Genomic DNA, 15328 nt, shown 5'->3' with positions numbered 1-15328 from the left:
GCATTTATAAATTTCCTGTTTACTGAAGAAGACCAAAATAAAAATCACCAGGAAATGACCAAAGTTGATTACATGTGCAGCATCACACTGCATAAAAGTATTTTAGTATGCTTATGAGTTAACTTAAAACTAAGGATCAGAGTGTTTGGCCAAATAAGCTGTATTTTAACCAGCCTAGTGGACTCAACAGTTGGCAGGTTGTTTGTCATTTTGCTTTGAAGCTGCTTAATGAACAGTACTATACAATCTTATCTCCAAAGGATTTTTTTTGCACATAATCTTGTCATGCCTTTCAACCAAAGAGCATTGGGTATGATTGATAAAGGTAGAATACACACACACACACACACACACACACACACACACACACACACACACACACACACACACACACACACACACACACGCACACACACACACACACACACACACACACACATGGCAGAGGCAAAAAAATTAATTAAATAACTTCGCCACAAGGTGCAATTCTAATCTAACCATCAGGTTCTTTATAAAGCCGTTAAGGTTAACTTAACATTAATAAACTAACTGTCAAACTAAATTAACACAGCACCCCTACACATGTTGCAAAATGCAGCAGCAATATCCAAGACATGCACATTATTTAATAGCATGGTGAAGCAACTCACCACAATGGGAAATATCAAATTACTCGGTGTCGGATTCAGGTTTTTTTCAAGAGCTTGAACAAATGTTCAACTTTGTGTTGCAAGCATTTTGTAGCGATGAGGTGTACTCGTGGAAATCAGAATACAGTAGAAAACAATTCAATGATATGATGCCGGTTCTGGAAAGATTTCATAAACCAATCAATGTCCCTCAAGACACTCCTCACAATGACGACAAGTCGCTTTTGAAAACAAGTTGAATTTAGGTTTCATCATGATGATGATGGAGTTATCAGGTTACAAAACAGTACTGTATCCACTGTAGATGAATCGCTGTCGTGTCAAGAAGGTGTTCTTTTAAGCTAAGTCCCTGTTCCTTTAGCCAGAGCATTTACAATGGGAAAATCTGCATACACGCCAACAGTCCCTATATGGTCGGGACAGTTCCGATTTCAGAGCAAATGTCCTACATCCCGATATTTACCCATAGAAAAAAAAACATTTATTCCGCACCGTAGAGTTAATGAAAACGACACGCTGTGCTCTTTGTGCGGCTGACACACCTGCTGATCACTAACTTATACAAAAGTAAGAAAGCTTCATTATGTCTATTTTTACTGTCATGATAGTCGTGTTGTGTAGAGTTGTGGGGTATATGTCTATTATAGATAATGAGTGTTTTTTGCGTATGACTCCTCCCAATATATGATGCGTATGACACCCCCTCCCCACTACCCCCCCAGAGATGAGCGTCCTGCTGAACAGTTTCCAAATATTGGCAAATATGAATCACCACAAGGGTGTTCCCTTAGATGAAGTGTTCTCTTAAGAGGTGTTCCTATACGCAGAGACTACTGTACTGGTATTGCAACCTTTTAGTGTGGTTCGTGGGTTGGAGCTAGCGCTCATCCTCTATTATGTCCCACTAAAATATCAATTAATCAACCTATTTAGACCCTGTCTTGGTTTTTCATTTGCTTTTTGAGGGTTTTCACCCACGTCACCCCAGCACCATACTGGTAGTCAAAACAGCATTGGCAGCTAATAAAAATTCAATATCTTCCACACTACAGTGTCAGTTATTTGCCACAGAACACACTTCTCACCTCCAGTATGAGGAATTGACAGAGATAAGTGCCAGATTTAGGAGTTTGTGAAGGCTATTGCATACCGCCTGTGCTTTTTACAGTGCTTAGAGAGCTATGAACTCCTCGGCCTTGACGATATCTGGATCTCTTTAGTTGAGAACCGCTCTCCCTACACAGCTTCCCAGATGACGGCATATACAAGTAACGATAGTTAGAAGTACTTGGATGGGTAAACAGCCCATTTGTCTGGCATTTAGACAAGGAGGTCTACGTTATCAAGGCCAAGGTAGGGAATGTTATTGTTAGGAACACGACTAGTTCAAACAACATGACTTTTACGTATAAAAAGATGAAAATAGACAGCAAGTACAGGTTGTTCGGTTTACTCGTTTTTCTTTCAGTATTGAATTTGCACAATGCAGATAGTCAGCTATGAAAACTTAACAACTTCCAATGCTAAACAGACTGTAATCCTATGTCTCTTCTCCCCTGTACGGAACACTTACTATAACAAAACAAGTAAAAGCAGCTGCCTCAAGTGAGCACTTCGCTGGCATCCTCCTCAATATCACTCATGCTGGAAGAGTCATCTTCACAAACCAAGTTTGCTTTAGAGCCAGATTTGTCATTGTCCGTCTCTGCTGCATCATGTGCATTAGGGTAACAATGAATTTCTTAGAAAAAACATGTGACTTATATAGTAACCAGAGTGAAGAAAGACAGCCGGGCGTCGTGAGCTGTCAAGGCTGATTGATGGGCTATCAGGAGGCTCATTGAAACAATAGAAATGTCAGAAGACTGCTCACTTGGAAAATGCGACTGATATAATCAATTTTCAATACATGGCAGCAAGTCCTGACTGATAAATATACAAATAATACCGCAACATTTCATTGTCACAGTATGTTTTATATGTATCTGTCAATTTGATCGGTCCTGGTTGGAACAGCTATGACAGTATTTTATCTCCCTAATTTTTGCAGCTACAACATTCTTTCTCTGTCAGGGTATGAACACACCTACTGCAATTTAAATTTAAATTCCAAAAACGGCTAAAATGGCTGCCTTAGTTGTTCTTGTGTTAAATTCTCCAGTGGCAAAAAATTGTGCAATAATTTAGGGTCTGATCTATTTTTGTCTATTTTATACTGTTAGATTTGTGGCTATAACTATTTAACTATACAGGTTACAAGTTCATGTCATACATGAAATGAATGTGCACACACTAGGTAGAGTCTTGCGCGGGTCTGATTTTTAGTCAAGTGCTGCCTTTTGTATTGAAATCTATGTGAATGGCCAGGTAACGAGGTGAAAACAGCTGATTGGTGGATTAGTAAGAGCGATTACTACAGTAATAAATCAATGGGAATGGAAAACAACAAACGGTGTAAGAGGTTCATACTGTAACACTAATATTGCTGCCGATGCTCTTTCTTGTCTCCAGATCTCCAGGTTCAGAAATCTGGTTCCCTAAGCTCATCTTTTTCCCCTGCCTGTTTCTGCATTTAGCGATCTGATATTCAACTAAATTCTTCCCTTTGCAATCTCCTCAATTCCACTCAAGATTATATGGCCGCTGCTCTCTCTATATCCACCCGCTCCTCCTACTCAACAGGCTGGTCATGACCTTCTGAAACCAAAATCGGATCTCCCCTTCACCCTTCAACCAGGCTTTCATTCTTTCCTTGTTCACACAAAAGACAAGCTGAACATCTCCCTGGGAACTATCAAATCTTGTCTAGATGGCATTCAATACCGCATATATATTTTTTCCCTTCCTCTCTCGTCTACCCCTGCTGTTTGCCTTTCCCTTTCCCTTCCTCCTTCTCCCTCCCATCTCCCTATCACTACTGATACACGTTTTGACCTCATCACAGTCCTCCGCAAAAGCTGTTTTTCATCTTTCAATGATCTAGTCATAGAATCTCTTTGCCTTTCTACCTTCTTTGGTTTTTTCCATTGCTCTGAATTCACTGTTTTACCTCCCTGGGCCTTTGTTCCTCCGACTTCTCTCTAGTCCCTGAATAACTATCTCCTTTTTCTTCACATCTCCAAAACAGACCATCTGCGCTGGGGTCAATTCGTGCTCTTTAAACTCATCTCTCCTATTTGTCTTTATTGCTCCCTGTCCCACTATCTTTCCTGTCATTAACCCTCCAACCCCACTGATCCTCTGTTCATGAATGCTAGCCATGCTATCATAACACAAAACAATTTTTCTACTCATCTTTCTCTCTCATTTCTATAGCTGGTCTGGCCCCTCAGTTCTATTCCCCTCATTCCTTTCCTATAGGTGCAGCAACCTCAACAGCCATAGTTAATATCAAGCAGTACCTATCAAGAAAATGGGCTGCTGGTCTTCCACCACTGTGGAAACTTACATTCGCTCTTTTCTCCCTTATATATAGTCCACACAACAGAATACTGCTAGTATGCCTGGAGTGGGGGATATCTCTGCCCACAGGGTGTTTTTTCCTCTGTGCTGAGTGGTGGTTATATAAAAAAGAAGATATTTAATTATTAACTGTTACTAATTAACATCTACTTTTTTTAGTAATGTCTTCTTCATTGCATTGGTGGCACACTTGTGGTCCTCTTTTGGAGGCTAGTGAAGTTCATTTCCGAACCTTAGCGGCCCAGCCACACTGGCCTCGTCCTCCGCAAACCAGAGGGTAACCCCAGCCAAATATATCCTAACACTCGTTGTTTTCCCGTTCTCTATGTTCCCCCTAGGAGAAGTATTGGTTACTTCCTAGCCTTGGAGGCCGACTGGTTTGGTCTCACCTCCGTGAGGGCAGCTCTTCGCGAGCCAAGGGGAAATCTTGTCCTCTTTCTAAAGTCACAAGCACATAATGCCTGTTTTCAATTCCCGTAGTTATACTCCACGCAGCTGTATGTAAAACGTGTATGAATCCCTACGTAATTTATTTCCATAAATTATATCCTGCTTTCTGTATTGAGTTAGAACAGGTGACCACAACAGTTAACAAACATGTCTTCCACAAGTGGAGTGTTTGCAAGATCATTGATTACAAGGATTCATTTTTTGCTTTTGGACTTTTTCTGTCAGCAAGATTGTTAAGAATTGTCCTAATTGTTTTGATAACTCAAGAGGAATTCACAGAACAGGAGGGATGACATCAGCTTAATAGCCAAGGAACACTTTTTTTTAAAATTTTAAGTTGTGTGTGTGTTTAAAAAAAAAAAAAAGTTAACAAATTGTGCCTTTCCAGCCCACTTAATCCAAGACTGACCTCGCTGCTGGCATTTCAGAAAGCTGAAAGAGAATGTTCTATTGAGCGTCACCCCTTCATTCATTATCTAGCACTGCCTGCATCTCCAGCCTGCTGTGAGGGCATCTCCTCTGCTCTGCAACAATTCAGACACTTCTTTCTCACAGACTGAAACCATACCACAGATTTTATACTTTACTCATTTAAATTCTAACTGTACAGTTGTCAGCTAAGAAACCGCCTGCCTAAGTCTTTTTGTTCTTTTAATTCAATTTGTTTTTAATTGTAATTTCAGAGCTTAGTAATTTTTATTTATTTATTTATTTTTTTGTCTTTTTTGTCTTATATTAACCCATCAAGGCCCACTGTTATATAAAGAGGTAATGGGCTTTAGTGAGTTCAAATGATAATTGATCCATAACTTTAAATAAAAGAGCTTAAAATCTAACACAATAAAACTTAAAAACAAATGTATTTCACAGGACTATAAACCCCAGGGCAATACATTGTCAAAATGGATGAGGGAACTAAACAAGACTGTTAATACTATTGTAATTAATATGTCTGTAATTACTTTGGGTCAGAAGTTGTGGGAGTCCATAAGAAAAAAAAATAAGAAGGGGACCTTTGACAAAAGCTGTGCATTTCCAACTGTGCAAGCTTTTACCACCCAGCTTACCAGTGTGCTTCAGTCCCTCCTACAAAAGACCCCTGAGTGCTCTGTCTCTCAGTGACCACTGGAGTTTGTGAAATACTGCAATGCACTCCTGTGAACTTTAATAAAAGGAGAATGTATTTCATTGTTAGGTTCTTTGCTGTAACCTGGGGTGAATTTTTATAATGAACTCCCATTGTGAGTACTTATTATGGAAGAAACTAAAGTACAGTCTATTATAGAAATAAGGGTATGAAAAAAAAAAAAACTTTAATATCTTTATCTGCTTCTGGAGCATTCTTCTTTCAATAGTGCTGAATAAAAGATTCTTGTGTGGTTTCAAAAGCTAGCTACAGTATTTAGTTTGCTTATGCAGCAGTCATACATTTGTTAAAAATCTATTCTAAAGTTATTTGTGGCCATGACAACAATACATACTATGCTCATGCTCTCTAAATTATATTTTTTATTAATTGTTTTATTGCATACCATTTCAGTTTCTAATTATTTAGGTTGAAGAAAAACCTAAAGAAAGTACCTGACATGACGTTGACAATATTTATTTAGGTTAGTTGCCCAGATAGTATCTACAGTGTACTTGAGTGCCAGTGTGTGCATGTACTGTATATCTTACAAAGTAACTGTAGCATTATTTGGACAGGTCCACATAATTCAAGCTACTTGTTTTCAACTTCTGAGTAGGTTTGAGAGATAACTTTTAATGCATATGCATTTAGCTTCACCCCAACTTGCTTGCGGTGATGCCATATGTTGGCACATCTATATTTAAGAGTCAATGCAAAGTCTGCACAATGATTCCAATACATTGGCTTTAAAAACTAACTTTAACAATGTGTTTAGGATTATACACATTATTGTAAATAACAGCAAATGTGGAGTGTTGAAATATGTATTAAAGACAATGGTGTGCTAATATTTGTTTACTTTTGCTCAAAATGAAAATATGTGAACCATAGTAAAGCTATGTGCCAGTATTTATTAGGCCTTTTTTGTGGGTAATGGATACCCATATCTCACTGCCAGCTCTGTTGTAAATGTTACCACTTATTGCTTGGTGTTGCTTGAAACAAGCAACACTTTTAATTGCACCAGCCGGAATTCCATTTTTAAACCTGAGAGGCAGAAGAAAGGTGGTTTTATTGCTTCTAGCTGCAAGGGCTAACATCTGGCTATTGTCACGCAGGCGAGCGAGGAAAGGGTTCAATTTATTGTGTCACGCCAGACCCAACAACAGACCCCTGACATCCTGCAAGAGGCCTGGTGGGACATGAACAGCAGCCCCCCTCCTTACCCCACAGAGGAAAGAGACAGCGCCAGCAAGGTGAGCTCCAGCACTAGCAGCGCACAGGTACCAGGGCTGCCAAAGTGCATTCAGATACAGGTTAGCATGGTTAATGTATACAATAGATGTCTCTGGTCTTCATCATGTCACAAGGAAATTAAAAAAGGTGTGGTTTTAAATTGTTGTAGCTTGAGTCATAAAGAAAATGGTTAGTGTCTCTGCGGAATTCACCTCCACTGTTATTAAATAGGGCTGAATATTTCAAATTTCATCAGTAATAATAATATATTATTATTAGTATTAAATTTAGTATTAGTATTAGGATTGAAGAAAAATAATTCTGAGTTTGATATAAATATTACTGTAGGTATAAACCAAGGCTTGAGGGTGGCATTTAATATGTACAGATATTTGTGTCACGTGAAATTAATGATAAATTGTGTTAGGTTGTACAAAATTCCATTTGATTTGCTCTCACTTATTAAACAAAAAGCAAAAAGCTTTGGAGTTTGATTCAGTGTTGCACGCAAACTCTTTATTTCAATAACTAGGTTTGTGATCCATGCTAAAATCTAAAGTAGCAGTATACATACACAAACATTGTTTAAACAGGAGTTTGGTAAGCAATATTATTCTTCTGTTTAAATTTGTTAACCAGGAAAAAAAACAATCTGGATCTTGACAGCTCAGTGTTCCCTTTCCCCCATCAAATATTTCATGTTTAAACATATTTAATATCATCAAATATTTGCATAGTAGCTATATTGTCCCAATACATCCCAGCTTGACCCTTCATGTTTGAACTCTATCAGAAGCTGCTATAGTTTATTATTTTTCTAATTTTGAAACAGTAAATCAGATTTTATGACTGAATGAAAATGCCAAGAGTTTTTAATCTTTATAGCGTATCCCGAAATGACTTACTGCAACTTTCAGTAAACACAAAATACTTTTAAAAACAACAAAGGCTACTATAGCAACTGATAAAGGTTAAAGGTGGAAGACTTAAGAAAGGATCCTCTGTTTACAGAAGAGTGTTCAGATACCTGGTATGATAAACAGTGTCTCAAACAAGCCTGGACTCCATCAGTAATTTGTCAGAGTAATATAGATGGTTTATTATAGTGCTTTTAATTCCCTGTCAACAGCTCATGGTTCTTTTTTTCACAAGATAAACTACTTGAAGTAAAACCGGTGCTTTCCTTATCAGTATTTCTGTGGTAGTTTTTTCAACCAGTGACACTGCAGATCAAGACCAACGCTACTTGAAAGTAGCTAATTTTGTTGTTTTCTTTTGAAGAATTATTTCTTGAAAATTACAGAATGTCTGAATCTATGGAGTTCTGTATGAATGTATGTTCTACATATATATATATATATATATATATATATATATATATATATATATATATATATATATATATATATATATTATACACACAAATACATACATAAAATATTTTCCAGAAGTATTCACCCCCCTGCAAAGTTTTCACATTTTGTTGGCACCTGAAATTACTCAATGACGCTTTCAAATTAGACTTTACATGTAGAATCTACTCAAACAACTCCACATCGATAAAGTAAAAAAATGCATATAAAATATAAATAAGATTTACAGAGAAAAACAGTTTAATCTCAGTTGTATAAGTATTCAACCCCTTTGCTACTGCAGCCCTAAATCAGCTCAGGTGCAAGTGATTTGCTTGAAAGGTGCATCATACCACCCAGACACTACCCAGATCAGGTCGCCCTCCCAAACTGAGCAGCTGGGCAAGCAGGAAACTGGTTCGGGATGTCACTCTGAAGCCAACAATTATCTTTGTGTAGCTCTCAAAGCCAAATTGTAAAGCATGTATGGAGTTTGCGAAAAAAGCATGTAAATGATACTGCAGACATGTGAAAAAAAAAGTTTTGTGGTCAGACAAGACAAAAATTACACTTTTCAGTCTAAATTCCAAACGTTACGTATGGTGCAAGCCCAGCACTGCACATCACCCAGTCAACACCATCCCAACTGTCAAGCATGGTGGTGGCAGCATCATGTTATGGGGATGCTTCTCATCAGCAGGGACTGGGAAGCTTGTCAGGATAGAGGGGAGAATGGTTGGTACAAAGTACAGGCGAATCCTTGAGGAAAACCTGTTTGAGTAAGCAAAGACTGAAACTGGGGAGGAAATTTACATTTCAGCTGGACAATGACCCGACGTACAAAATCAAAGCCACACTGGAGTGGTTGAACAAGAAGAGAATTAATGTTCTTGAGTGGCCCAGTCAAAGTCCTGAATCCAATTGAAAATTTATGGCAAGACTTGAAGATTGCAGTCCATTAATGATCCCCAACAAACTTATCAGAACTGGAGCAATTTTCCTGTGAAGAATGTCACCATCTTACTGTGCAAAGCTAGTAGAGACCTATCCAAAAAGACGTCATAGCAGTAATTGCTGCAAAAGGTGCTTCTACCAAGTACTGACTTAAGGGGCTGAATACTTATGCAACCAGTAAATTTAATTTTGTACATTTTCTTTGCAAATTTTTCCTCCTCATATAACAATGTTCAGTTTAACCACTGCAGCTTTGAATTAAAAAAAAGTTTGTTTGTAAAACTGTGCATACATTATTTGTAATTCAACAAAATGTGACATTATTGGTAGGGAGTGAATACTTCTGCAAACTACTGTGTGTGTATATATATATATATATATATATATATATATATATATATATATATATATATATATATATATATATACAGACACACACACACACACACAGTATGTACAGATATGGCCAAAAGGTTTGCATTGCCTAGAATTTTATGATTCAGAAATAAATTATATGAACATAATTTAGATCTTTTATTTAACATCATGCAATCAAATAAACTACAATATGATATCGCAAAATTCTACCGGAAGCCATAACGGTTAATTGTGGAATTTATTGCAAACCACATCCTGTGTTCAAGAAATCCCAATTCAGCCTGTGCCAAGCTTTAAATACAGTTTTTAATTGCAACTTTAAAAACAACAAAGCACTACCATTTCATACAGACATTGAGACTGCTTCTTGAGGCAATTTTGGTTCAGTTAAAACATTATATAAAACAAACTATGGCCTTATAAATTATTGCACTAGTATTATGGTCCTCAGGGTGTGATGGACATGTTATTTTATGTCAAGGCTGTTTCAGTTTTGAAAGGACAACACTATAGTCCAGCTACAGGAATAAAATAAAAAACAAGTTTCTTTAATCCAGAAGTAATTTTACATTGAGGTGGTTGTGATAGAGTAGGGTTTGTTTTCTAGCTCTCTTTATATCGGTACAAATGTCTTGTACAATCGTACCATTTACCAGAGAATACAAATTAATGTGCCAGGAAAAACTTTGAAACCATTACCTTTTCAAAAGGCCAAGAGCATTTTCAACAGATGCTTTCCACTTGCTGTTGGGTTGAATGACCATTTCTTTTGGATATTCCATTTTTTAAAGGAAGTTCCCTAGGGTATTAGGAATGTTAGTGCATCTCCAAAGGGCATTTCATGTTTTTACTGGATTGTGAGTTCTCATTTGGCTTTGCAACTGCATAATATCTTTCAAGAATTTGGTACAAAAACATAGAATTATTGTGAGATATGATGAAAGTTTGGTTTGCCAGCTCCCACTCATGTGGTTGTTTGTATCCCCTCCTCAGAATGTGGTGCATAACTTCACCTGCCAAGAGAAGATTGTAAGCTTGACTAAGGAGCCCCATGAGTCCCTTGGCATGACGGTGGCAGGGGGCAAGTTGAGCAGAGGCTGGGACCTGCCCATCTACATCGCCAGTGTGGACCTTGATGGAGTGGTGGGAAATGATGGCAGAATAAAGAAAGGTATTGGGCAAATCCCAAAGCAAAGATTAGAGGGCTTTGTCTGGGAAATCCAAGCAGTGAGGGTGGCTTTTCCTCTGATTTTCTCCCCACAGTGCATAATGCAGTACCATATACATTTCTCCACAATGTACTTTTCATGAGGTAGTTACTGAGGCCCTGACAAAAACAACCCCAAAACAAAACCAAAAAAAAATGTCATGAACATCATTTGTCTAAAGGCTCTTTAATATTCTGACTGCAACTTTATTATTTTAAAATCCAGAATACATAACCTCAAGCTGTGGCCTAGTGACTGTCTTTAGCATTTTGGACCAAAATTATTCAAGATCAGTGTGGTGAGATAATAATTCCAGGTTATTCTACAAAACTGGCACAATAACCCCAGCTGTCTTCAAGCTGTACTTCATCTGATGGTAGCTTGGAGGTTAAAGTATGCAGTGTTAGAAATAAAGCATGGCAAATTGCAAACATATTTGAACATGGAAGTAAAGTCTAATGTATACTTTTCCTATTATTAAAAAACAATACAATACAAATGCATACAATGCTGCTTACTAAAATAAATTACAAACAGATGAACATAATGTCATTTAAGATTTAGAAAAGCTGCTAGTTTATCAGCTCAGTTTGAGCAATTTTGTCCAAATAATATTTTGCAGGTTTGCTTAAATTGTGTTCATAATTCTGTTGAAATACCTTTTCTCTGCATAACTGGTTAGCAGATGGTCTTGCAACTCAAGTGAAGAAATGGAATTATCTGGCTTCTTAAAATTAATCATAGATGTTTCAAGATTCAAGGAGCCAATTAAGATATTCAATAATACTAAAACAAAATCCTAAGTGCAAAGCAACTTCACTGTCTGCAGTGAGAGTGCATCTCATTGAGACAATTAAATAGACTGCAGTTTATTGTGTAGTTTGCACTTTTCATTGCAACTGCATTGTAGCTCGAAGTTTTAGTGCTACAATCTGCTCTTAATTTAGTTAAAATGCAGTCTGACTATACTCTCCATCTATTTTTTTTCTGGATTTCTACAATTCAGGTTTATGGAGATTTATTAGCCACTGCTTATGAACCAGGGCCACCATTGTTTAAATTATTAGAATATTAGCCTTTCTTGCAATTTACATAATTTGTAGACTAACTACCCTAAAGAGACTGCCATTAACTGTTAAGTATCAACAATTGTATAACTAGGTAGACTTTTTTGGTCTATAAAAACAGTATTTGATTTTGTTTTATTATTTGTGCTTTATAGTCTTTGTGCTTCATATGTATACCTTGTGATTGTTGCCCACAGGTGATTTTTTGCTGAGTGTAAATGGTATTGAGTTAATGGGTGTCACACGCAGTGAAGCAGTGACCAGACTTAAGAGCATGTCCTCCGTCGTGGTCCTCAGAGCCTTGGAGATGAGGGAATGGGATGACAGCCAAGCCCACAGCCAGTCGCCTTCTGATGCCAATGAGAACCTCAGCAGCAACAATGATGATTGGTCACCCTCCTGGGTCATGTGGCTCCAGCTGCCAAGGTAAGCCCAAAGTCAAGAAAATAAAGGCCATGTTGAAGTGTGTTTGAACCCTGGGGTAACTTAAGGCTTGTAAAGAGTCATATATTTCATGTCTAAAGACACTTTCTTGACATTATGGTACTTCCCACTGTACTGTAGTATGAGAAGCCTACCCAAACAAAATGATTGGCCTTAACCCTATAAAACTGTCCCTCCTATCTAAGCTTTTGGATATAAAATGGGTCTGACTATTACCTCTTATTTATTTTAATCTAAGGAATGCTCTCAGAGTTTTTTTAATTGAGATATCATGCTGTGTCTTTGAGCTGTTAGGTTAGGAGGCTTAGCTGCATCTCACATGCCAACTCAATAGACTTATTATTTTGGCAACACCCACCTTTTCCTCACTACAGTAAAAGATGGCTTGAGCTTAATTCCTTAAAGCATGCCACTACTCTCTGAATCAAGTATGCATGTTTAAATAACATATAACTTTAGGTTATTACCAAAACCTTAGTTCCTTGAAATAGAATAGGTAGAATGGGTAGTTACCTCCTAAAGACCCAAAACCTGATTAAGATATAACAAAGCTGCTCAGCCGAGCCTGTGACACAGTCATGCCCGCCCCCTAGGGTATAAAGGACTGCTCACACAGTTCTCAGTGTCATTTTTCCTTCAAACCTGATGCAATTATTGATGCAGTGACCTTGAAGGTTAATGGTTACATTTCTATTTCAAGAAACCAGGGTTATGATAATAACCTAACATTTCCTTTCATGTACAAAATGTAACCATTACTGAATGGATATACCCAAGCCGTTGCAAGGGCAAGATTGCTGCATGACCCGAATGCTACAAGGCTAAGTCAAGGCTGCTTTGTGCATTACCATTCGGAACACCAGTAACTAGTACTTAGGGCTAAAAAATCTGAGGGAGAAACACACTTCTATGCTTGTGTTGTAAGGGTTAACTGAGAAGCTGCCCTTAACACTAGAACCGCCACGGCAGTCATTTTGGCGTTTTGAGGTATTCAAATTGAAAATACTCTGCGTGTCTGAAAATTATTCGGTTGTCCGTTTATGACTTTTTCTAAATACATGTATTAAATACCCTGATACCGTTTAAAAGACAGAAAAAGGAAGTTATAATCCTGCCCACATAGAACCACCAAAGCAGTCATTTTGGTTGCATTTTACAATACATGCTTTTATTCTGACTATACCCAACAATATTCTATTTTCTTATATACAAGTCTGTTGTTATCTCTGCTGGACCTGGCAGCCATCAATTCTTTCATATTGCACAAGGAATGCATCATGGAAAATATCAGTAGGAGATGTTTCCTCTTGAAGCTAGCCATAGCGCTTCAGCAGAAACATTTCAATCAGAAAAATGCAAAGCAGCGCAACCTGGATTTGGTGCTGCGTTGAGTAACACATGCAAGAGAATACATATGTTGCTTTGTTTTCAAATTAAAAATTATTTCATTTTTACAGTTTTGTATTTATATATACCTGTTTACGCACCAGTTTCTTTTGAAATGTTTATTTTATTAGTTTTTCATTTTTTAAGTAGTGCTTTATATGTGGAAAGTTAGAAAATAAACCCTTTTATGTTTATTTTTTCATTTAAATATGGTGTTTTGGCTTTGCAGATGTTTGATATGATGCGCTTGAATTAAACTTTTGTGTTGTATCCGATAGTTTGTCTTTCATTTTAATATTGTGTTTAAAATGTAACCGTCATAATCACTGCCAGCAGCATTTTTAAGTATTAGTATAACCTGGCAGTTCTAGTGTTAACACTAGTTCCAAAACCAGGATTTTGAGGATCCACAACATTAAGTCTGTAGAACCTGGCAAAGGTACGGGGAGTAGCTCACACCGCTACACTGCAAATGTCCTTGACAGATGCACCTTGGAATAAAGCCCACGAAGTTGCCATGCCCCTGGTGGAATGAGCAGTGAGTTTTTTCAGGAGGGGAGGACAAGTTGGCTCACTCATAAGCAGTCCTGCTATCCATTTAGACAGGGCTTGACCATGGGACGTGGCCCCATAGCAGACAAAAAATTATTCGGACTGCACACGTGCCTGGGAAAGCCAAAGCTGCCTGCGTGTGGCTACCAGTGCAGCCAGGTTACTACCCACTGCCTGCCTATTCAGTTTTGACAGATGGAGCAGGTTCAGTAGCGGGTCAGCAGCGGTTCGGTGACTTTTAGCATTGGATTGGTACGGTGCAGTAACCTTGGTCCCGGTTCGGTATGGTATAGCACATTGGCAGGTTGCCCACATGTGCAAGCTACTGGCAAAACCACTCCATCAGTACTCACATGAGACTGAGGGAAAACTGTTTATAGAATTAACTAACAGCCCTCGTAATGGTGATGCAAAAGCTGTCATTAAAAACAAACGGCATCAAGATGCTCTGGTAGAGATTGCAAGCAACCACAACCGAAGCAGTCTCTTGGTCCTGCACAGCGCTGCTGAACCCAACAGCTGCTGTCACTAAACGTGTGCCACAGCACATGCTGCAGACAGGCCTGCGCTTAGTCTCTGTGAAAACAGAAAAAAGAAGAATGAGAAAAGAAAAATATTTTTCTCAAACAAAATACAGTATTATCAATTACTTTAATTATACAAACCGTCTTGTAATTGTGACGAAAGTCAAAACGAGAATAAAATAACTAGCCGGAGGTATTGCAGCCTGTGGGGGGGGGGGATCACAAATTCAATCGACTTACGTTGCTTGATCCCTGGGAAGGAGCAACTCCAGCCGTTGGCTTCACACGGGGGACAAGGCTGCAGCGGGATGTAACAAACAACAGGCTGTAGTGCACAAATACGTGTAATTAGTAAAACTAATACAGTGATTATTTTTAATATCACATATAATTTGTGTAAAAACACAATAAATGCGAAAATCTATAGCAGAAGAAGTAACTATCAAGTATTTACCTGAATAGGCTCTCCTGTCAGATCTGTGTGCGCAGTCCGTTATACCCTCGGGGGCGGACATGACTGCGTCATTGGCTCGGCT

The 15328-nt window shown here is 38.1% G+C and overlaps 1 protein-coding gene across 8 annotated transcripts in view; it reads left to right on the top strand.

Moving 5' to 3' along the window:
- The window catches only part of LOC121319995 (E3 ubiquitin-protein ligase LNX-like), a 58251-nt gene that overhangs the window by 39659 nt on the left and 3264 nt on the right, over nucleotides 1-15328 (top strand). For 6 of the 8 annotated variants that reach the window (XM_041258074.1, XM_041258064.1, XM_041258095.1 and 3 more), the window contains 3 exons: nucleotides 6810-7007; nucleotides 10605-10782; nucleotides 12084-12312. In XM_041258074.1, the coding sequence (XP_041114008.1) occupies nucleotides 6810-7007; nucleotides 10605-10782; nucleotides 12084-12312 (605 nt within the window). The remainder of the gene's footprint in view (nucleotides 1-6809; nucleotides 7008-10604; nucleotides 10783-12083; nucleotides 12313-15328) is intronic. The other 2 variants (XM_041258084.1, XM_041258114.1) reach the window with 1 other exon arrangement.

This window comes from Polyodon spathula, chromosome 1, assembly GCF_017654505.1.
Source record: "Polyodon spathula isolate WHYD16114869_AA chromosome 1, ASM1765450v1, whole genome shotgun sequence".
NCBI classification, from domain to species: Eukaryota; Metazoa; Chordata; class Actinopteri; order Acipenseriformes; family Polyodontidae; genus Polyodon; species Polyodon spathula.
The sequence above is the reverse complement of the archived record's forward strand: the minus strand, read 5'-3'. Positions and strand labels throughout refer to the sequence as shown.